Source organism: Oncorhynchus tshawytscha, linkage group LG29, assembly GCF_018296145.1.
Source record: "Oncorhynchus tshawytscha isolate Ot180627B linkage group LG29, Otsh_v2.0, whole genome shotgun sequence".
Taxonomy (NCBI): domain Eukaryota; kingdom Metazoa; phylum Chordata; class Actinopteri; order Salmoniformes; family Salmonidae; genus Oncorhynchus; species Oncorhynchus tshawytscha.
In genome coordinates, this window is record NC_056457.1 from 22,906,749 (window position 1) to 22,927,239 (window position 20,491).

Consider the following 20,491-nt stretch of genomic DNA (forward strand, 5'->3'; position numbering starts at 1 on the left):
CCAAACCCTATTTGACACTAGACTGACCTGAGCAGAACACATTGAGAGAGTGGTGGGAAAGTGTAAGAAGTTGCTAAATGTGCTGTCTGACGGAGAAGGAGTGAGCATTCCTCATTCCTTGGCATTTTTCTTATTTTGTTGCCTTACAATCTGGAATTAAAATAGATTTGAGGGTTTGTATCATTTGCTTTACACAACATACCTACCACTTTGAAGATGCAAAATATATATTTTTTTGTGAAACAAACAAGAAATAAGACAAAAACAACTTGAGCGTGCATAACTATTCACCCCCCCAAAGTCAATACTTTTTAGAGCCACCTTTTGCAGCAATTACAGCTGCAAGTCTCTTGGGGTATGCCTCTATAAGCTTGGCACATCTAGTCACTGGGATTCTTGCCCATTCTTAAAGGCAAAACTGCTCCAGCTCCTTCAAGTTGGATGGGTTCTGCTGGTGTACAACAATCGTTAAGTCATACCACAGATTCTCAATTGGATTGAGGTCTGGGCTTTGACTAGGCCATTCCAAGACATTTAAATGTTTCCCCTTAAACCACTTGAGTGTTGCTTTAGCAGTATGCTTAGTGTCATTGTCCTGCTGGAAGGTGAACCTCCGTCCCAGTCTCAAATCTCTGGAAGACTGAAACAGGTTTCCCTCAAGAATTTCCCTGTATTTAGCATCATCCATCATTCTTTCAATTCTGACCAGTTTCCCAGTCCCTGCCGATGGAAAAACATCCCCACGGCATGATGCTGCCACCACCATGCTTCACTGTGGGGATAGTGTTCTCGGTGTGATGAGAGGTGTTGGGTTTGAGCCATAGTGTTTTCCTTGATGGCCAAAAGGCTCAATTTTAGTCTCATCTAACCAGAGTACCTTCTTCCATATGTTTGGGGAGTCTCCCACATGCCTTTTGGAGAACACAAAACGTGTTTGCTTATTTTTTTCTTTAAGCAATGGCTTTTTTCTGGCCACTCATCCGTAAAGCCCAGTTCTGTGGAGTGTACGGCTGAAACTGGTCCTATGGACCGATACTCCAATCTCTGCTGTGGAGCTTTGCAGCTCCTTCAGGGTTATCTTTGGTCTCTTTGTTGCCTCTCTGATTAATGCCCTCCTTGCCTGGTGTGTGTGTGTGTGTGTGTGTGTGTGTGTGTATATATGTGTATGTATACATACACACATACATACATACAGTGGGGCAAAAAAGTATTTAGTCAGCAACCGATTGTGCAAGTTCTCCCACTTAAAAAGACGAGGCCTGTAATTTTCATCATAGGTACACTTCAACTATGACAGACCAAATGAGAAGAAAAAAAATCCAGAAAATCACATCACAAGGTTTTCACACACTGTTGCTGGTATTTTGGCCCATTCCTCCATGCAAATCTCCTCTAGAGCAGTGACGTTTTGGGGCTGTTGCTGGGCAACACGGACTTTCAACTCCCTCCAAAGATTTTCTATGGGGTTGAGATCTGGAGACTGGCTAGGCCACTCCAGGACCTTGAAATGCTTCTTACGAAGCCACTCTTTCGTTGCACGGGCAGTGTGTTTGGGATCATTGTTATGCTGAAAGACCCAGCCACGTTTCATCTTCAATGCCCTTGCTGCTGGTAGGCTTTGTTACTTTGGTCCCAGCTCTCTATTTTTTCCTCACTGCAACTCCCGTACGGACTCGGGAGAGGCAAAGGTCGAGAGCCATGTGTCCTCCGAAACACGACCCTGCCAAGCCGTTCTGCTTATAGCCGCACCAATGTGTCGGAGGAAACAACTTACAACTGGCGACCGCAGTCAGCGTGTCCGAGCGCCCAGCTCACCACAAGGAGTTGCTAGAGCGTGATGGAACAAGGACATCCCGGCCGGCCAAACCCTCACGACGCTGGATCAATTGTGCGCCACCTTATGGGTCTCCCAGTCGTGGCCAGCTGCAACACAGCCCGGGATCGAACCCGGGTCTGTAGTGACACTTCTAGCACTGCAATGCAGTGCCTTAGACTGCTGCACCACTCGTTATCTTTTTTAGAGCAACGGAGCGGGCAGGTAGGATTTAGTTTCCCCGTCGCTGGCCCACACTACAGTAGGTGGTGGTAATGCACCATAACGTTGAATGCCAACTAACGATAAATCCCCACCAAAGAAGATGACGTATCATGACACATGATGAGTTGACACTTGCAGGGCAAGGGGTGAGGGAAGAATGGATTCATTTTAAATGGACCGCCCTTGCCCGGAAATTCGTCACTCGTTTGTCCCACGGATTTCTGTCATCATGGAACCACCGGTAGCGGTTGTGTGTGCTGTATATGCGCTACAGTCCATTATGGTTGCATTTCATATCTGGGCTATATCTTGGCTAGAAGACTACGCATCCGCAGACATGGAATACTAGCCATCCGCAGGTATGCGCTAGCTAACGTTTCCAAAAGCTAACCAAACAAAAGCATCACAACCTTTACCAAACATGTTAGTGCCGTCATGTGCCTTAGTAGCACAATTTCTAAATGATTGACAATTGTTTTTACTTACACTTATTTTGACTACTCTCATATTGATGTTAGTTAAGTTTTGTCTGACTTTTCTTAGCTGATGTTCAATCATCACAAATGTAATTATGGGATGTTTCAGGCCTCGGAGATAACAGAATTGCACACTCGATCACAAACGAGGGCTGAGGGTCTTACATTGTCAACTTCCCTTGCTTGGCTAATTGTTTGGACTGACAGCAAACATGGCTGCGGGGATTCCCCCAAGGGCAATAGGTGAGGGTAAGTGGACTTTACGTGTTTGGAACGCACCCCCAGATACAGCAATTGAGAATAGAAAAATGAGATCTGTCATAGAAGTCATTTTCAAATCAATAAAATACTTTATTGCATGAGTAGCCTATTTATTACATGGTATACCCTGCATTTACACTTTGAAAATATCTCACAATATAGACTGTCATGTTTAAGTTAACAAACACCTTCTGATTATTTCTTAAATTGTTTAGTGACATATTGAAAATATATTTTATATCTTTAATAAAAAATAAACAAGAAAGACAGTTGTTGATTAGCCTGTCTTGTCAGTCTGTCTTTGCAACTGTATCCTTACAGAGAGGAATTTTGATACTAGTAACTGTAGATGTCATAAATCTAATGAAGCATGTGAAGAACAAAACATGTTAAACTTCAATGAGATGTAATATAGCAGGTTGGTTGGTTGGTAATGCTATGTGGTGGGAGGTTTGAAACCTGACTCCTTCACTTCATGCTGTTTGCAAATAGGATACCTGTACTTTCCTTAGAATGATTTAAAATATTTTATTATCCAGTTTTCATCTCATCCGAGGAACCCTTTCTCCAAGTGGAACTTCCATCAGTTTCTGTAAAGAAAGAGTTGTATACACTTTCACACAATCTGAACCACAACAAAAACACGACATCAAAATGAAGATTGAAACTATTTAGTGCAAACTTCCAGCGAGGCCACAAGCCTAACTGAGTGATGGATGACTGACCTTCAGCAGTCGATCCTGGTACACCCGGTCGTCCTCCCCCTCCCCTTGTTGCTCCTCCACCTGGTACCTCCTGCAGGCAACTGTCACCTCTTGTTGGTCATAGACAAGAGCGGGATCCAGGGTGTGTCCGTTAATGAGACTAACCAGGTACTCTCTGTAGTGTTTACTGCAATGGCCACACAAACAGACAGTGAGAACAAAGGCCACAAACAGAGACAAAGCAAGAACAGCCAACAAAGGTTGTTTAAAAGTGAATATCATGAACTTCTCATGGCATGTCTACAATACAATTAAACCCACAGGATATGTGTGTGGTAGTGCACAAATAACAAACAATTAGGTATTTTGTGTGTGTGACTCACTCGCAGAGTCCAGCTTCTCCTGGCTGAGTTTGGACTCCACAGGGTGAGTCAATCTGCTGACCTCCCTCATCCTTCTGCTCCATCACTCCACATGCGTCTGAGTCACACAAGAAAGATGAATTGAAAGTATGGGCAGAAAGAGAAAAAAAAGACTAAAGTTCTCACATACAGTGCATTCTGAAAGTATTCAGACCCCTTGACTTTATCCACATTTTGTTACGTTACAGCCATATTCTAAAATGGATTAAATAAAATATTTTCCTCATCAATCGACACATAATACCCCCTAATGACAAAGCAAAAACAGGATTTTAGCCATTTTTGCACATTCATAAAAAATGAAAAACAGAAACCTTATTTACATAAGGACCCTTTGCTATGAGACTCAAAATTGAGCTCAGGTGCATCCTGATTCCATCAATCATCCTTGAAATGTTTCTACAACTTAATTGGACACACCTGTGGTAAATTCAATTGATTGGACATGACTTAGAAAAGCACACACGTGTCTATATAAGGTCCCACAGTTGACAGTGGATGTCAGAGCAAAAACCAAGCCATGAGGTTGAAGGAATTGTACGTAAAGCTCCGAGAACAGGATAGTGTCAAGTCACAAATCTGGGGAAGGGTACCAAAACATTTCTGCAGCATTGAAGGTCCCTAAGAATACAATGGCCTCCATCGTTCTTAAATGGAGGAAGTTTGGAACCACCAAGACTTTTCCTAGAGCTGGCTGCCCTGCCAAACTGAGCAATCGGGCGAGAAGGGCCTTGGTCAGGGAGGTGATCCAGAACCCGATGGTCACTCTAGCAGAGCTCCAGAGTTCCTCTGTGGAGATGGGAGAACCATCCAGAAGGACAACCATCTCTGCAGCACTCCACCAATCAGGCCTTTATGGTAGAGGGCCAGATGGAAGCCACTCCTCAGTAAAAGGCACATGACAGCCTGCTTGGAGTTTGCCAAAAGGACTCTCAGACCATGAGAAATAAGATTCTCTGGTCGGATGAAACTAAGATTGAACTGTTTGGCCTGAATGCCAAGTGTCACATCTGAAAGAAACCTGGCACCATCCCTACGGTGAAGCATGGTGGAGGCAGCATCATGCTGTGTGGATGTTTTTCAGTGGCAGGGACTTGGAGACTAGTCAGGATCAAGGGGAAGATGTACGGAGTACAGGGGTTTCCTTGATAAAAAACCTGCTCCAGGGCGCTCAGGTCCTTAGATTGGGGCAAAGGTTTACCTTCCAACAGGACAACAACCATAAGCACATAGCCAAGAAAACGCAGGAGTGGCTTCGGGACAAGTCTTTGAATGTCCTTGAGTGGCCCAGCTAGAGGCCGGACTTGAACCCGATCTAACATCTCTGGAGAGACCTGAAAATAGCTGTGCAGCGACGCTCCCCATCCAACCTGACAGAGCTTGAAAGGATCTGCAGAGAAGAATGTGAGAAACTCCCCAAATACAAGTGTGCCAAGCTTGTAGCATCATACTTGAGGCTGTAATCATTGCCAAAGGTGCTTCAACAAAGTACTGAGTAAAGGTTCTGAATGCTTATGTAAATGTGATATTTTAATTTTGAATGAATTTTCAAAAAAAAAAAAGATTTTTCATTATGGGGCATTGTGTGTAGATTGATGAGGGGGGAAAAAATTATTTTAGAATAAGGCTGTAATGTAACAAAATGTGGAAAAGGGGTCAAGGGGTCTGAATACTTTCTGAATGCACTGTAAGTGAGGATAAACAGGAGGTCACTCTCACCAGTCTGAGTCCCATTAGGGGGGTCTGTGTTGAACACAACAGCATTCCTCTGTGGACAAAATACAAACACCTCACCTCAGAAACATAACATTGAAATGACAGCCCTGTAACGTTCCCAGAACATTTCCCATGTAACGTTCACAGAACATTCAGTCTGTTACGTTACCCGAACATTCCCTTTGTCATGTTCCCAGAACATCCAGTCTGTAAAGTTCCCCGAACATTTCCCCTGTAACGTTCCCAGAACATTTCTTGTCTCTGTACCTGCAGCAGGGCCTGTAGTCTGACAGGCTCCCAGTCCCTGAGGTAGAAGAGACAGTCTCGTGGGTGATGAGCATGGAGACCTGTGATTTTACACTGGATTGTCTTACACGCCGTCTGACAGAGAGAAGTAGAGGGAGGGAAAGGGGTGAGAAAGAGAGAGAAAGGAAACAAACATGAGGATGGATGATGAGAAAGCCCTGGCAGAAAGAGAATCCATTTAGTAAGACATTCTGTACTAGATCAGTGGTTCCTAACCAGGGGGTACTTGAGAAGATTCATGAGACCATAGGCCTACTGGTAAAATGCACAGGGGTACTTGAAGGGTACTCCGGGCAGAGCACAATTCAGTTGGTGGTACAGTAACCAAAAAAGGATGGGAACCACTGTCCTAGATAATATCCCTGTGCATGACTTACAGTGTGGAAGGGATTGTTGCAGCCGCTGCAGAACTGGTATCTGCATTGGGAGCAGCTGAAGTGCATGCAGCCCCCTTTGGTCAAGGCATACTGGAACCTGCAGTGAGGACAGGCTATGGAGAGAGATGAGAAGAACGACCACATCATGGTGTTATAATAATGATGATGGTGGTAAGATGGCATTGTGTGATCTAGGATCAGGTCCTGTCTGTCCATATAATCTTATTTATTGTGATCTAAAAGGGAAATCTGATCCTAGATCAGCACCTACTCTAAAACTCTTTGTGAATATGGGCCAATAACTGCAGGCTGTTTAGGCTGACTGACTCACTGATGCCGTTGTCCCGCAGGAACCCGGCCAGCCCCTGTCTCTGGTAGTCAGGGTCGTTCTCTCTCTTCCACAACTGGAACTGCTCACAGGATACATCTTGGTGCTGAGCTTCCCACTGACACAGAGAGAGAGAGGGGGAGGGGGGCAAGAGAGCGTGAGAGAGATGGGGAGAAGGAGAAAGAAAGATGGAGAGCGAGACGGGCATCATTATTTAGGTTCCACATACATGTAGCTATGAAATGACACAATAGATGGCAGGCAAGGCAGCAACATGCATCTTTTGTACTTACAGGCTTTTTGCATTGGTTGCAAAAGCTCTTCATACACGTGGGACAGGTGACTTTGAACTGGTTTCCATCATAGATAAACCCAAAGGTACACTGAGGAGGGAGGAGAAGATAAGAGAGGGGTGGGTGGGTGAAAAGTTCAGTAGAGAAGTAACTTTATATGTGATGGAGATGGTTAGAAACCCACTCACGTGACAACACCACAGGAACATGGGGTCCTTCATCAGAGCATGCTCCGTCAGCTTCTTGTGGAAGAGCTCGTACACCTCACGATCCAGACAGTCTCGCAGCTAAACACACAACATCAATAACTATGTAATAACCATATAATTGCACAAGCTTCAGCAACACATGATCTCCCCATTTCCATCTGCCTATATCCCTAAATAGGGTTGCAAAATTCCAGAAATGTCAAACAGGGAATTATTTTGTCTTAAATTGATACTTTTGGATTTTGACAATCAGGCCATGTACCTAGTTCCCCAGAGTCAGATTAACTTGTGGATACCACTTGTATGTCTCTGTGTCCAGTATAAAGGAAGAAGAAGTCGTTTAAAGAGCCAATGCCAACTAGCATTAGCACAATGGCTGGAAGTCTATGGATATATACAGTTGAAGTCGGAAGTTTACATACACTTAGGTTGGAGTCATTAAAACTTGTTTTTCAACCACTCCACAAATGTCTTGTTAACAAACTATAGTTTTGGCAAGTCAGTTAGGACATCTACTTTGTGCATGACACAAGTCATTTTTCCAACAATTGTTTACAGACAGATAATTTCACTTACAATTCACTGCATCACAATTTCAGTGGGTCACAAGTTTACATACACTAAGATGACTGTGCCTTTAAACAGATTTGAAAATTCCAGAAAATTATGCCATGGCTAGCTGCTGATAGGCTAACTGACAACATTTGAGCCAATTGGAGGTGTACCTGTGGATGTATTTCAAGGCCTACCTTCAAACTCAGTGCCTCTTTGCTTGACATCATTGGAAAATCAAAAGAAATCAGCCAAGACCTCACAAAAAAAATTGTAGACCCCCACAAGTCTGGTTCATCCTTGGGAGCAATTCCCAAACGCCTGAAGGTACCACGTTCATCTGTACAAACAATAGTACGCAAGTATAAACACCATGGGACCACGCAGCCATCATACCGCTCAGGAAGGAGATGTGTTCTGTGTCCTAGAGATAAACGTACTTTGGTGTGAAATGTGCAAATCCATCCCAGAACAACAGCAAAGGACCTTGTGAAGATGCTGGAGGAAACAGGTACAAAAGTATCTATATCCACAGTAAAACGAGTCCTATATCGACATAACCTGAAAGGCTGCTCAGCAAGGAAGACGCCACTGCTCTAAAACCACCATAAAAAAGCCAGACTATGGTTTGGAACAGCACATGGGGACAAAGATTGTACTTTTTGGAGAAATGTCCTCTGGTCTGATGAAACAAAAATAGAACTGTTTGGCCATAATAACCATTATGTTTGGAGGAAAAAGGGGGTGGCTTGCAAGCCAAAGAACAACATCCCAACCTTGAAGCACGGGAGTGGCAGCATCATGTTGTGGGGGTGCTTTGCTGCAGGAGGGACTGGTGCACTTCACAAAATAGATGGCATCATGAGATAGGAAAATTACGTGAATATATTGAAGCAACATCTCAAGACATCAGTCAGGAAGTTAAAGCTTGGTCGCAAATGGGTCTTCCAAATGGACAATGGCCCCAAGCATACTTCCAATGTTGTGGCAAAATGGCTTAAGGACAACAAAGTCAAGGTATTGGAGTGGCCATCCCAAAGCCCTGTCCTCAATTCCATAGAACATTTGTAGGCAGAACTGAAAAAGCATGTGTGAGCAAGGAGGCCAACAAACCTGACTCAGTTACACCAGCTCTGTCAGGAGGAATGGGCCAAAATTCACCCAACTTATTGTGGGAGGCTTGTGGAAGGCTACCTGAAACGTTTGACCCAAATTAAAAAATTTAAAGTCAATGCTACCAAATACTAATTGAGTGTATGTAAACTTCTGACCCACTGGGAATGTGATGAAAGAAATAAAAGCTGAAATAATTCTCGCTACTATTATTCTGACATTTCACATTCTCAAAATAAAGTGGTGATCCAAACTCACCTAAAACAGGGTTCTTTACTAGGATTAAATGTCAGGAATTGTGAAAAACTGAGTTTAAATGTATTTGGCTAAGGTTTATGTAAACTTCAGACTTCAACTGTACTAGCATGCTTGCAGATTCCCATAGACTTCCAGTGCATTGTCTAGCGAAACTACCTCCAACTTCGTTCATACTGGACACAGTATCCACAAATTCATCTGACGATGTGGAAGTAGATAAAGGGCATCAAGTATCCCTTTAATATGTTGTTGTCTAGTACTGTCTAGCTAGCTAGGGCCATCTACTTTGGGTGCTGCCTCTCCCCAGGAGCCTACTTGGTGTGTGAACTGCTCACTGCTCATAACTAGCAGATGATTGTTGACACATCAACCAGGATGAAGGGGCAGGACAATTTGTGACTGTTGTTTTGGTCATCAGTCAGCGGCGGTGTCGTCAGCAAAACAATTTAGTCGTTTTGGCAACTATGTGTTTTCTATCCCAGTTTGCTCCTCTCCCTGTAGGCTTTACAGACTCTCCCCATCCCTTGGCTGCAACCATTCTAATTTAGTGTACCCCGCGCGCACAACCCATGTGGAATTCCTGGTTTCCGGCAGCGTTTGGAACTGCTGATCTGCGGTAAAGATCACCAAGTTAATCTCAGCCTATGCTGCCCTTTATTCAGTCCCTAGACTTTTTGGCCCTGATGGAAACATCACCACAGTGAACACTGCTACTCCAGCTGCTCTCTCTTCATCTGACTATGTTTTCTCTCATAGCCTGACAGAATCTGGTCATTGCGATGGTGGCACAAGGCTACTCATTCATCCTAAATAGAGATTTTCTCTTTTCTCCCTCTCTCACCTGTCCATCTCCTTATTTGAATTATATGCTGTCACTGTCACTTGTCCACTCAAGCTTAAGATTATTGTCATCTACTGTATTGCCCACCAGGTGCCCTTAGAGAGTTCCTCAATGAGCTTGACACCTTGATAAACTATTTTCCTGAAGATGGCTCACCGTTCTTGGTACTGGGTGACTTCAACCTCCCGACGTCTGCCTTCGATTCATTTCTTTCCCTTCCTTACCTCTTTTGACCTCACCCTTTCCCAATCCCCCCCCCCTCATGTGGCAGGCAATATGCTTGACCTCATCTATACTAGAGGCTGTTTGCCGACTAATCTCACGACAGTCTTCCTCTCAAGGCAGTCCTCCTCTCTGCATGCCTAGCAAATATCTCAGCTTGGATGTCGGCCCGCTACCTCAAGCTCAACCTCGACAAAATGGAGCTGCTCTTCCTCCCGGGGAAGGCCTGCCCGCTCCAAGGCCTCTCCATCACGGTTGACAACTCCACAGGGTCCCCCTTCCGGAGTGCAAAGAACATTGGCGTGACCCTGGACAACACCCTGTTGTTCTCTGCAAACATCAAAGCAGTGACTCACTCCTGCAGGTTCATGCTCTACAACATCTGTAGAGTACAACTCTACCTCACACAGGAAGCGATGCAGGTCCTAATCCAGGCACTTGTCATCTCTCGTCTGGACTACTGCAACTCGGTGGCTGGGCTCCCCGTTGGTGCCATCAGGCCCCTGCAATTTCTCCAGAACGATGCAGCCCGCTTTGTGTTCAACCTTCCCAAATTTTCCCATGTCACCCCGCTCCTCCGGACACGCCACTGGCTTCCAGTCAAAGCTCGAGTCCACTACAATACCATGGTGCTTACCTATGGAACAGCACCTTCCTACCTTCAGGCTCTGTTCAAACCCTACACCCCAACCCGAGTACTCTGCTCAGCCCAGTCCAAGCTCTTCTCTCTCCTGGCACCCCAAAGGTAGAACCAGCTTCATAAATCCCTGCCCATCTTCATAAAACATCTGAAAACCCCTACCTCTCAAAGAGTATCTTAAATAATCCCACTGCACCACTCTCCCCCAACAAAAAAACAAACAACTAACACTCACACTTAACTTTTCCCCCCTACTAGCACTGACTTTGCTGATAGCTACTTTATTGAGGGAAAATGTACTTACTATGCCTGTGATGTGGTTGTCCCACCTAGCTATCTTAAGATGAATGCACTACTGTAATAAGAGTGTCTGCTAAATGTAAAAATGTCAAATGTAGAAAATAACCTTCCTCCCTTGTATCTCTAAATCTTTCTTTCTATAGTATGTACCTGGATGTCCAGGGTGGAGAAGTAGCTGTCCAGGTGCTCGGGGTCGTTGATGTCTGGTCCTGCGCACACGGGACACACCATGTCTCTGATGTGTTTGTCTCTTACAGCGATGGTGAAGTGCTGCGTGAAACAGTCGTGGCACACCGAGCACTGACACGAGGTCAGGGACTGCATCTGTGACAGGTACAGAGAATTCATACAGGATAAAAAGGAACCATTTAAAGTCCATAGGACTATTGACTGACAAGGCAATACAGATACAGGGAGGAGGTAATAAGAGCTCATCATCCACCCCAAGGCAAAGACAGAGTCCTAGCAGCCCACCTTGCTATGGGGGAAGATGCTGAGGCAGCAGGGGCACTCCTTGTTGAGGAGGCGGCGGAGGAACTCCCTGTCCTGGGACTCCTTGACGGCCTGGATGACGTCCTCCAGGGAGTACTGGGCATCAGGCTCCTGGAGTAGAGACAGGGCCAGCTCACAGCGCCCCCAGCTGGGCAGCTCGTACAACGCCAGCAGGCGCCTGCACATCCGCTTAGGTAACACAATGTAGGTTCATGGTGATTAACAATCAGGTTATTTGTTTTGTGTGTGTGGTCTTGAAAAATGTAGTTCATTGAGTTCTGCTGGCTCTCGTGTACACACACACCTGTTTGTCGGGGCTCTTTGCATCGATAGGGGCCACTGGCTGGTCGCTCCAGATGCGCTGGTGGAAAGGCTCCAGGAGGGGCCGCTGCAGCACGGACAGAGCCCCCTGCACCTCTCCTCCACTCAGACGCAGAGCCTCCTCACACTGGGACGCCTCCCGGAAACCCAGAGAACGCAGCTCGCGCATCTACACACACCAGAGACAGACGCAGTTGGACTGGATACTGCAGTGGATGTACTTTGCATATAGGCTTAAACAGACAAACTCAGTAAACTCTAAGATCTTGGTTTACTTGAGTTGATATCAAAAGTATTTAGTCATATCTGTCTAGAGTGACCATTTGGGTCAGGTGACATGTCTGGTTCTCACCTTGACCTCTCTGTCTCTGAGCAGCTGACGGACTGCTCTCTCAGTGTCGCCTCCTGCTGCCAGCCATGCCTGCTTGGCCTCAACTCTGGACAGCCGCACTCCCTCACCCAGCAGCACACTGGGACTCTGCTGCTCTCTCGAACCTCCATCCTGCTCAGTGTTATCCTGCGGCCCAGAAACCTCTGCTTTGTAGTTCTGCAAAGCAGCCGAAGCCGCCATAGCACAGATCTCATCCAGTAGGTGGGGCAGCTCTGATTTCAGCCAATCACAGGGGTTGACGTTGCTGCCTCCAGAAACGCAAAGGGCTGCGTAGACCTCCTCTGGGCCCACTCCATTTTTCTCTCCCTCCTGAGGAAGAACATTAGGTTAAAAGTTAGAAAATATAGTAGCAGTTAATCTGGTTTTAATTCACATTGTGTCCATTTGTACTCCACCTACTCGTATTTGATGGACAAGTTTCAGCCCTTCATCCCTCATCAGGTTCTGTCTCTTGATGTCGATGTTCACCCTGGGAGGGATCTGGGGATGGAGTTGGGGCGTAGAAGGTGAGGCTAAGTCTTTGATCGGAGACTGCAGGGGGAGGGACTTGAGGCTGGTGCCTGCAGGATCTTTACACGGCAAGTTGCACATCTCACAAACCACTACAAGCTGAGAGTTCACATATGTGCAGAACTGACACATCCACTAAAGAGCGAGAGAGACAGCATGGGAGGGGGGGAGTGAAAGATTAAAACAGAAAAGATACGCTGGAATGATTATGTCTCACAGAGCATTCCAATTGTAGAGAGTATTTAAACCACTGGGGGATCAAACCTCTGTTTCGTTATCTGACGTGGGTCCTTGCATGGAGAGTACTGGAGTACTGGGGAGTACTGGAGTACTGGGGCGTACTGGCGTGATAGAGGGACGGGTGGCCAGACGGGGGCGCTCACACACCTCACACAGTATACTGCTGCCCTGGTTCACGACAGTACAGCTCTTACACTGCCATTCTACGAGAGAGGTCAGATAGACTAGATAAACAGATAACCTGGTATTGATCTAGCTCAGTTTCTAGCTATGTCTGTATAATTACATTACTGATGTATTACCAATGCTATCGAGGCACAGATGATGTGAACACCTCAAACAGGATAGGATAGGTGACTGACATGTTGTTTTAATGAACGTCACATGAAAACTATTCATCAGTTGACCCGTGTATATGGAATGTGACCTGTGCTGGATGGCGGTTGCCCCGGGTCCTCCTGAACTATAAGGGAAGCGAGGGCAAGTCGGGGTCGTTCACAGGTCACACACAGCACGGCCTTCACCTCGTTGACTGTAGTGCACTGAGCACACTCCCACAAGGAAAAAGAGTGGCTGAAAAAGAGAAGAAATGCGAGTGAGAGGAAGAAGTGATTTGGTGTGAGTGAGTACGTACACGCGCGCGGAGTAAAATATCAACCCTTCCTAATTTCTAACCTTAAAGCTCTTTTTGGTTTGGCAACCACTGTCCTGTTGTGACCCCCGCGGTCAGGGTGAGAATGGTACAGTCTGTCACACTCCAGACACAGCCTCTGAGAACAGGTGGAGCAATGGGCAGAGACTTGGGAAACACCACAGAGGATACAGGTATCTACAGGGGGCGGGGGGTTAAAAAGATGATCAGTGTTACTTTACATATTGATAGGATGGAATATTCAAAGAAATCTAAGCTATGACCCATATCTTACCCTGTATTCTATCTCTCTTGTGATTGGCTCTGGACGGGTGGTGGTGGTAGAGGAGGTCACATGACTGACAGAAAGGAAGAGAACCACAGGCCGGGCATAGGAGAGAGGGAGTGGCACCGCACAAATCACACATCCCATCTTTGAGAGAAAGAAAGAAGAAATAATGGGTTTGTCATCCGCTGACAGTACAACACATTGGCCAGATGACATAAATGCTGGCGGGCAGAAAGCAGGCAGGTGGCAAGGTGACAGGTAGACTGGTACAGGGAATGGCTGCTTATCTCACCCGTAGGAGTGGTGGGGACATGTCTTAGTCCAGGACTGGTAGCATGTTTGGGTGGAGGAGATAGCGGCTGAAGGTCTTTCCCCTTGTCCCCGTGCTCCTCTCCTAGTGGAATGACCACCACATCAGACATCATCTCTGGTTCATCCTGAGGAGAGTCAAATAGCCATTAGTCAGCATAACAACACTAAAACCAGAAAGAGGTAGAGGTCGAAACAGACGAACCGATGAACCACCAACTGTATGTTACACAGACCTGGGTTATCTTCTGTAGATTAGGGGATGGGAGGATATTGCTGTACATTTCTGGGTGAGCATGTGTACCCTGACAGGCAAAAAACAACACATTACCTCATAACAGAGCAAACATGGAATCATGTCTTTGTGGTCATATTCAAATTGAGAATGACACAAATGTAAAAATAGATTTCACACCTTGATGAGCATGTCCATTTCCATGCGCAGGATCATGACCTCAATGGTCACCGCAGCAACCTTCTCAACGTCTGGATGTGTGACATCATCAGGGAAGCTGAGCCCGTCTGGCTGCTGATTGGTGTAACCGTAAAGAAATAGGACTGACTTGCCACCCTGTAGAAAAGAAAGCAGCCCATTGACTCAAATGAGTGAAAAAGTCAACTCAAATGCTTTTAATATCAGTGGGTCTATGACCTACTAAGGCACTCTAAAGATCTCTTATTGATCCACTCCCTTTTTCAACCATCTGACAATTCATAGTGAAATCAATGGATGAGATGACCTTCAGACTCTGTAATCTGTACTACGCATAAGGAAGTCAATCATTATACTGTAAGAATAGGGTTCCTGACAGGGTTTAGAGAGGCCTGTCTGTCTCTTCACCTTGATTTCGTCCACGGTGGTCCTGAAAACGGTGTTGTTGTGTTTGACGCTCCGCCAGTACCTGGGCCTGCTGGGACTGGTCAGGTTACAGCCATACTTCTCCAGGATACTCAAGGCTTTAATTAGCCGACCCAAAGACTCTAGGACCTGTGGAGGGAGGGGAGCAGGAGGGCAGACAGGGAGAAAGAGAGCATCGCTATGTGAAGACGGTAAGGAGGCACATAATGTGAAACAAGGAATACAGTTGAATGTCAAAACATGCCTCACCTCTTGCCTTCTGTGCCCTGTGATGTTCTCTGTCACCATGGTCTGCGCTGTGATGTGGTGAAACTTGTCAGACAGGGACAGGGGGATGTTAGCCATGACCTGGACATCATCCTTTACCACCTGGGCAGAGCCTGAGGAGGATAGGAGGGACTCAGCTCTCCTCCGCACCTCCTCAAATGGGACAGACTGGGTACTCATCATTCAGACTCTGGGGGAGAGAGAGATAAATAAGGACAGTATGGTAAACTCTGGGCTAGGATTGTTGGCTGATATACAGTACATTCGGAAAGTATTCAGACCCCTTGACTTTTTCCACATTTTTTACATTACAGCCTTATTCTAAAATGGATTGAATAATAAATGTTCCTCATCAATCTACACACAATACCCCATGATGACAAAGCAAAAACAGGTTTTTCTAAATGTTTGCAAATTTATAAAATCAAAAACAGAAATACCTTATTTACATAAGTATTCATACTCGTTATGAGACTCGAAATTGAGCTCAGGTGCATCCTGTTTCCATTGATCATCCTTGAGATGTTTCCACAACACGATTGGAGTCCATCTGTGATTCAATCGATTGGACATGATTTGAAAAAAGCACACACCTGTCTATATAAAGTTCCACAGTTGACAGCGCAGTCAGAGCAAAAACCAAGCCATGAGGTTGAAGGAATTGTCTGTAGAGCTCCGAGACAGGATAGTGTTGAGGCACAGATCTGGGGAAGGGTAACAAAAAAATTCTGCAGCATTGAAGATCTCCAAGAACAAAGTGGCCTCCATCATTCTTAAATGGAAAAAGTTTGGAACCACCAAGACTCTTTCTAGAGCTGGCCGCCCAGCCAACTGAGCAATCGGGGGAGAAGGGCCTTGGTCAGGGAAGTGACCAATAACCTGATGGTCACTCTGACAGAGCTCTACAGAGTTCCTCTGTGGAGCTGGGAGAACCTTCCAGAAGGACAACCATCTCTGCAGCACTCCACCAATCAGGGCTTTATGGTAGAGTGGCCAGACGGAAGCCACTCCTCAGTAAAAGGCACATGACAGCCTGCTTGGAGTTTGCCAAAAGGCACCCAAAGATTCTCAGACCATGAGAAACAAGATTCTCTGGTCTGATGAAACCAAGGTTGAACTCTTAGGCCTGAATGCCAAGGGTCACGTCTGGAGGAAACCTGGCACCATCCCTACGATGAAGCATGGTGGTGGCAGCATCATGCTGTGGGGATGTTTTTCAGCGGCAGGGACTGGGAGACTAGTCAGGATCAAGGGAAAGATGAACCGAGCAAAGTAAAGAGAGATCCTTGATGAAAACCTGCTCCAGAGTGCTCAGGACAGCAGACTGGGGAATAGGTTCACCTTCCAACAGGACAACAACACTAAGCATAATGCCAAGACCACGCAGGAGTGGCTTCGGGACAAGTCTCTGAATGTCCTTGAGTGAACCTGATCTAACATCTCTGGAGAGACCTGAAAATAGCTGTGCAACGACTCCCCATACAACCTGACAGAGCTTGAGAGGATGAAACTCCCCAAATACAGGTGTGCCAAGCATGTAGCGTCATACCCAAGAAGACTCAAGGCTGTAATCGCTGCCAAAGGTGCTTCAACAAAGTACTGAGTAAAGGTTCTGAATACTTATATAAATCTCCGCAGCCGATGTGAGTAAGCCCTTTAAACAGGTCAACATTCACAAGACCTTAGGGCCAGACGGATTACCAGGACGTGTACTCCGAGCATGCTCTGACCAACTGGCAAGTGTCTTCACTGACATTTTCAACCTCTCCCTGTCTGATTCTGTAATACCAACATGTTTCAAGCAGACCACCATAGTCCCTGTGCCCAAGAACACTAAGGTAACCTGCCTAAATGACTGCTGACCCGTAGCACTAACGTCTGTAGCCGTGAAGTACTTTGAAAGGCTAGTCATGGCTCACATCAACACCATTATCCCAGAAACCCTAGACCTCTCCAATTCACATACCGCCCCAACAGATCCACAGATGATGCAATCTCTATTGCACTCCACACGCCTTTTCACACCTGTACAAAAGGAACACCTATGTGAGAATGCTATTCATTGACTACAGCTCAGCGTTCAACGCCATAGAGCCCTCAAAGCTCATCACTAAGCTAAGGACCCTGGGACTAAACACCTCCCTATGCAACTGGATCCTGGACTTCCTGACGGACCGCCCCCAGATGGTGAGGGTAGGTAACAACACATCCGCCACGCTGATCCTCAACACGAGGGGGTGCATGCTCAGTCCCCTCCTGTACCCACTGTTCACTCATGACTGCAGGGCCAGGCACGACTACAACACCATCATTAAGTTTGCAGATGACACAACAGTGATCACCTGCCTGATCACCGACAACGATGAGACAGCCTATAGGGAGGAGGTCAGAGACCTGACCGTGTGGTGCAAGAACCACAACCTCTCCCTCAACATGATCAAGATAAAGGAGATGATTACTGGACTACAGGAAAAGGAGGACCGAGGACACCCACATTCTCATCGACGGGGCTGAAGTGGAGAAGGTTGAGAGCTTCAAGTTCCTTGGCGTCCACATCACCAACAAACTAAAATGGTCCGTGAAGCGGGCACTACAAAACCTGTTCCACCTCAGGAGACAGAAAATGTTTGGCATGGGTCCTCAGATCCTCAAAAGGTTCTACAGCTGCACCACCGAGAGCATCCTGACGGGTTGCATCACTGCCTGGTATGGCAACTGCTCGGCCTCCGAGCGCAAGGCACTACAGAGAGTAGTGCGTATGCCAAGCTTCCTGCCATCCAGGACCTCTATACCAGGCGGTGTCAGAGGAAGGCCATAAAAATCGTCAAAGACTCCAGCCACCATAGTCATAGACTGTTCTCTCTGCTACCGCACGGCAAGCAGTACCGAAGTGCCAAGTCTAGATCCAAGAGGCTTCTAAACAGCTTCTACCCCCAAGCCATAAGATCGACTAACCGGTGCCCCTGCACAATGACTCTGTACCGGTACCCCCTGTATATAGCCTTGCTATTGTTATTTTACAGCTGCTCTTTAATTATTTGTGACTTTTATTTCTTATTTTTTGTACGTATTTTTCTTAAAACAGCATTGTTGGTAAGTATTTGGCGCATGTGACAAATACATTTGGATTTGATTTGTTTATGAGTTGTTTTTTTACATTTGCAAAAATGTCAAAACTTTTTTTTGCTTTGTCATTATGGGGTATTGTGTGTAGATTGATGAGGGGGAAAACAATTGAATCCATTTTAGGCTGTAGTGTTACAAAATGTGGAAAAAGTCAAAGGTTCTGAATACTTTCCGAATGCACTGTAGGTAGACCTAGTACTGTCTTCAATGTAGCTAGCTTGCTAGTTGAGTGTACTGTCTATGTAGCTAACGTTACTCTCTCTACTGTGAAGATTGAAATATATTGAAGTTAGCTATTGTTATCTCAAAATGACACAGTGACACTAGATAGCTGTAAACTTTACAGTTAGTACATGTACTGAAATTGAAGTGGAAAATGTAGTTGGCCGGCAAGTGTTAATCTGACCATGCGTCAACTAATTTATTACTAAATGACTGGCTAGCAAATTGAAATCGAAAGTGTATAATGACAGCCAGATCAGTGCTTACTTTAATCTTCAAGGTTTCCAGATGTATTTTATGATCCAGGTCCTTATGAATCCAATAGGCTTCAATATCAAGGCAAAATGTAGCTACATTTCCAGAGTCACGTCGGTCTTCTGAACCATTTCTTCAAAAGCATAAAGTCAAAACAACAGTAAAGTAGAAATGTAGTTGACGCGGAAGTTATCGAGAGGGGCGGCACTGAAGGAGACAAAATCTTTGGGGGTAGTATGTAGGTTAAACCTAGAGGTACACTACCCTCTAGTGGTCATATATATCAGTTACTGTAATACACTGACTTGAGTTCACAACATTGTTATTACATTGTTATAAATCAATCACTCAATCAATCATGTTTTGGACACTTCATTTTCTTTACGACAGTCAAATTTACAACTGAAGTACATAAACTGCGGTTCAAGTATTCTTCTTGGAACTGAACACATAGTGTTTTGCTCTCCAGGCTGTATCACAACCGGCAGTGATTGGGAGTCCCATAGGGCGGCACACAATTGGCCCAGCGTCATCCAGGTTTGGCCGGTGTGGGCCGTCATTGTAAATAATAATTTGTTGTAAACTGACTTGCCTAGTTAAATAAAGGTTAAATAATTAAAAATAATTAAAAAAAACATTTCTTAGAAACATTACTTTTCATGGTTGGACTGCTTTCAATAATTATCTTAAAGACCAGTTCAACTCTTCTGTGTGTAAAGCTTTTATTTATTAACATATATGCAGTGATTGAGTGTTGAGTACTGGCACCACATATTGTTCTACTGCTTGAGCTCCGGTTCCTCTTATAGAACATTAGTTCAAAAGTATTGTGGAGCTACTGCGCCTAAATGTAAACACTACCGACACCCAAAATGAGTACTGGAACCAATTTCAGTCCAAGTCAAGCACGGTCTATATCAGGGCTCTCCAACCCTGTTCCTGGAGATCTACCCTCCTGTAGGTTTTCACTCCAACCCCAGTTGTAACTAACCTAATTCATCTTATCAACCAACCCTGGTCTATATGCCCAATTTACAATGTCCAAAGATTATACTATCTTTGTTCTACCACCAAAGGAAGCAACTGCTATTTGAGTAAATGTAGTGCCTTCTCATCATGACATGGTAAGAAGAACTCATAGTGTCATTGAAGTTATTGCAATGACAATGATAATATCAACCATAGGGTAGTGGTCAGTATCAGGGCTTGAACAACAAAAGTACTCTACAACCTTTTCTTCAGGTGAGGGCCTGTATGTGAGAGGGGATATGACTCTCAATTTGACTACATTCACTGATATCTAACCCAGGCCTGTACTAACATATTAGGATCTGAAGAGCATCCACAGGGCACTGGTGACAGATTGAGATTTATACGAATGCCAATGCAGGTCAATTGCCGAATCCAGGCAGTTCATTGCCCATGACTTTGCACTCTAGTTAGCATCTAGAGTATTAATCATGTATTGGTGCTGCTGGTGACTTGCTATTGCCAGAAAGTGCCATTAGTGGCAGTGAAGATGT

General features: G+C 45.4%; 1 protein-coding gene across 1 annotated transcript; it reads right to left on the reverse strand.

Annotated features, from left to right (window-relative positions):
• Positions 1-2,841: 2,841 nt before the first annotated feature.
• On the reverse strand, positions 2,842-19,174 carry LOC112233601 (E3 ubiquitin-protein ligase RNF31). The gene is made up of 24 exons (XM_024401351.2): positions 18,981-19,174; positions 15,348-15,555; positions 15,081-15,227; positions 14,655-14,810; positions 14,476-14,544; positions 14,223-14,367; positions 13,937-14,074; positions 13,686-13,839; positions 13,438-13,583; positions 13,035-13,213; positions 12,660-12,905; positions 12,222-12,569; positions 11,853-12,038; positions 11,531-11,737; positions 11,207-11,380; positions 7,110-7,208; positions 6,922-7,011; positions 6,632-6,746; positions 6,301-6,413; positions 5,885-5,998; positions 5,621-5,669; positions 3,863-3,959; positions 3,501-3,666; positions 2,842-3,365 (listed from the first exon to the last, which is right to left on the reverse strand). The coding sequence occupies exons 2-24, from the start codon at positions 15,546-15,548 to the stop codon at positions 3,318-3,320; spliced, it is 3,387 nt and encodes a 1,128-aa protein (XP_024257119.1). The 5' UTR covers positions 15,549-15,555; positions 18,981-19,174; the 3' UTR covers positions 2,842-3,317.
• Positions 19,175-20,491: the final 1,317 nt, after the last annotated feature.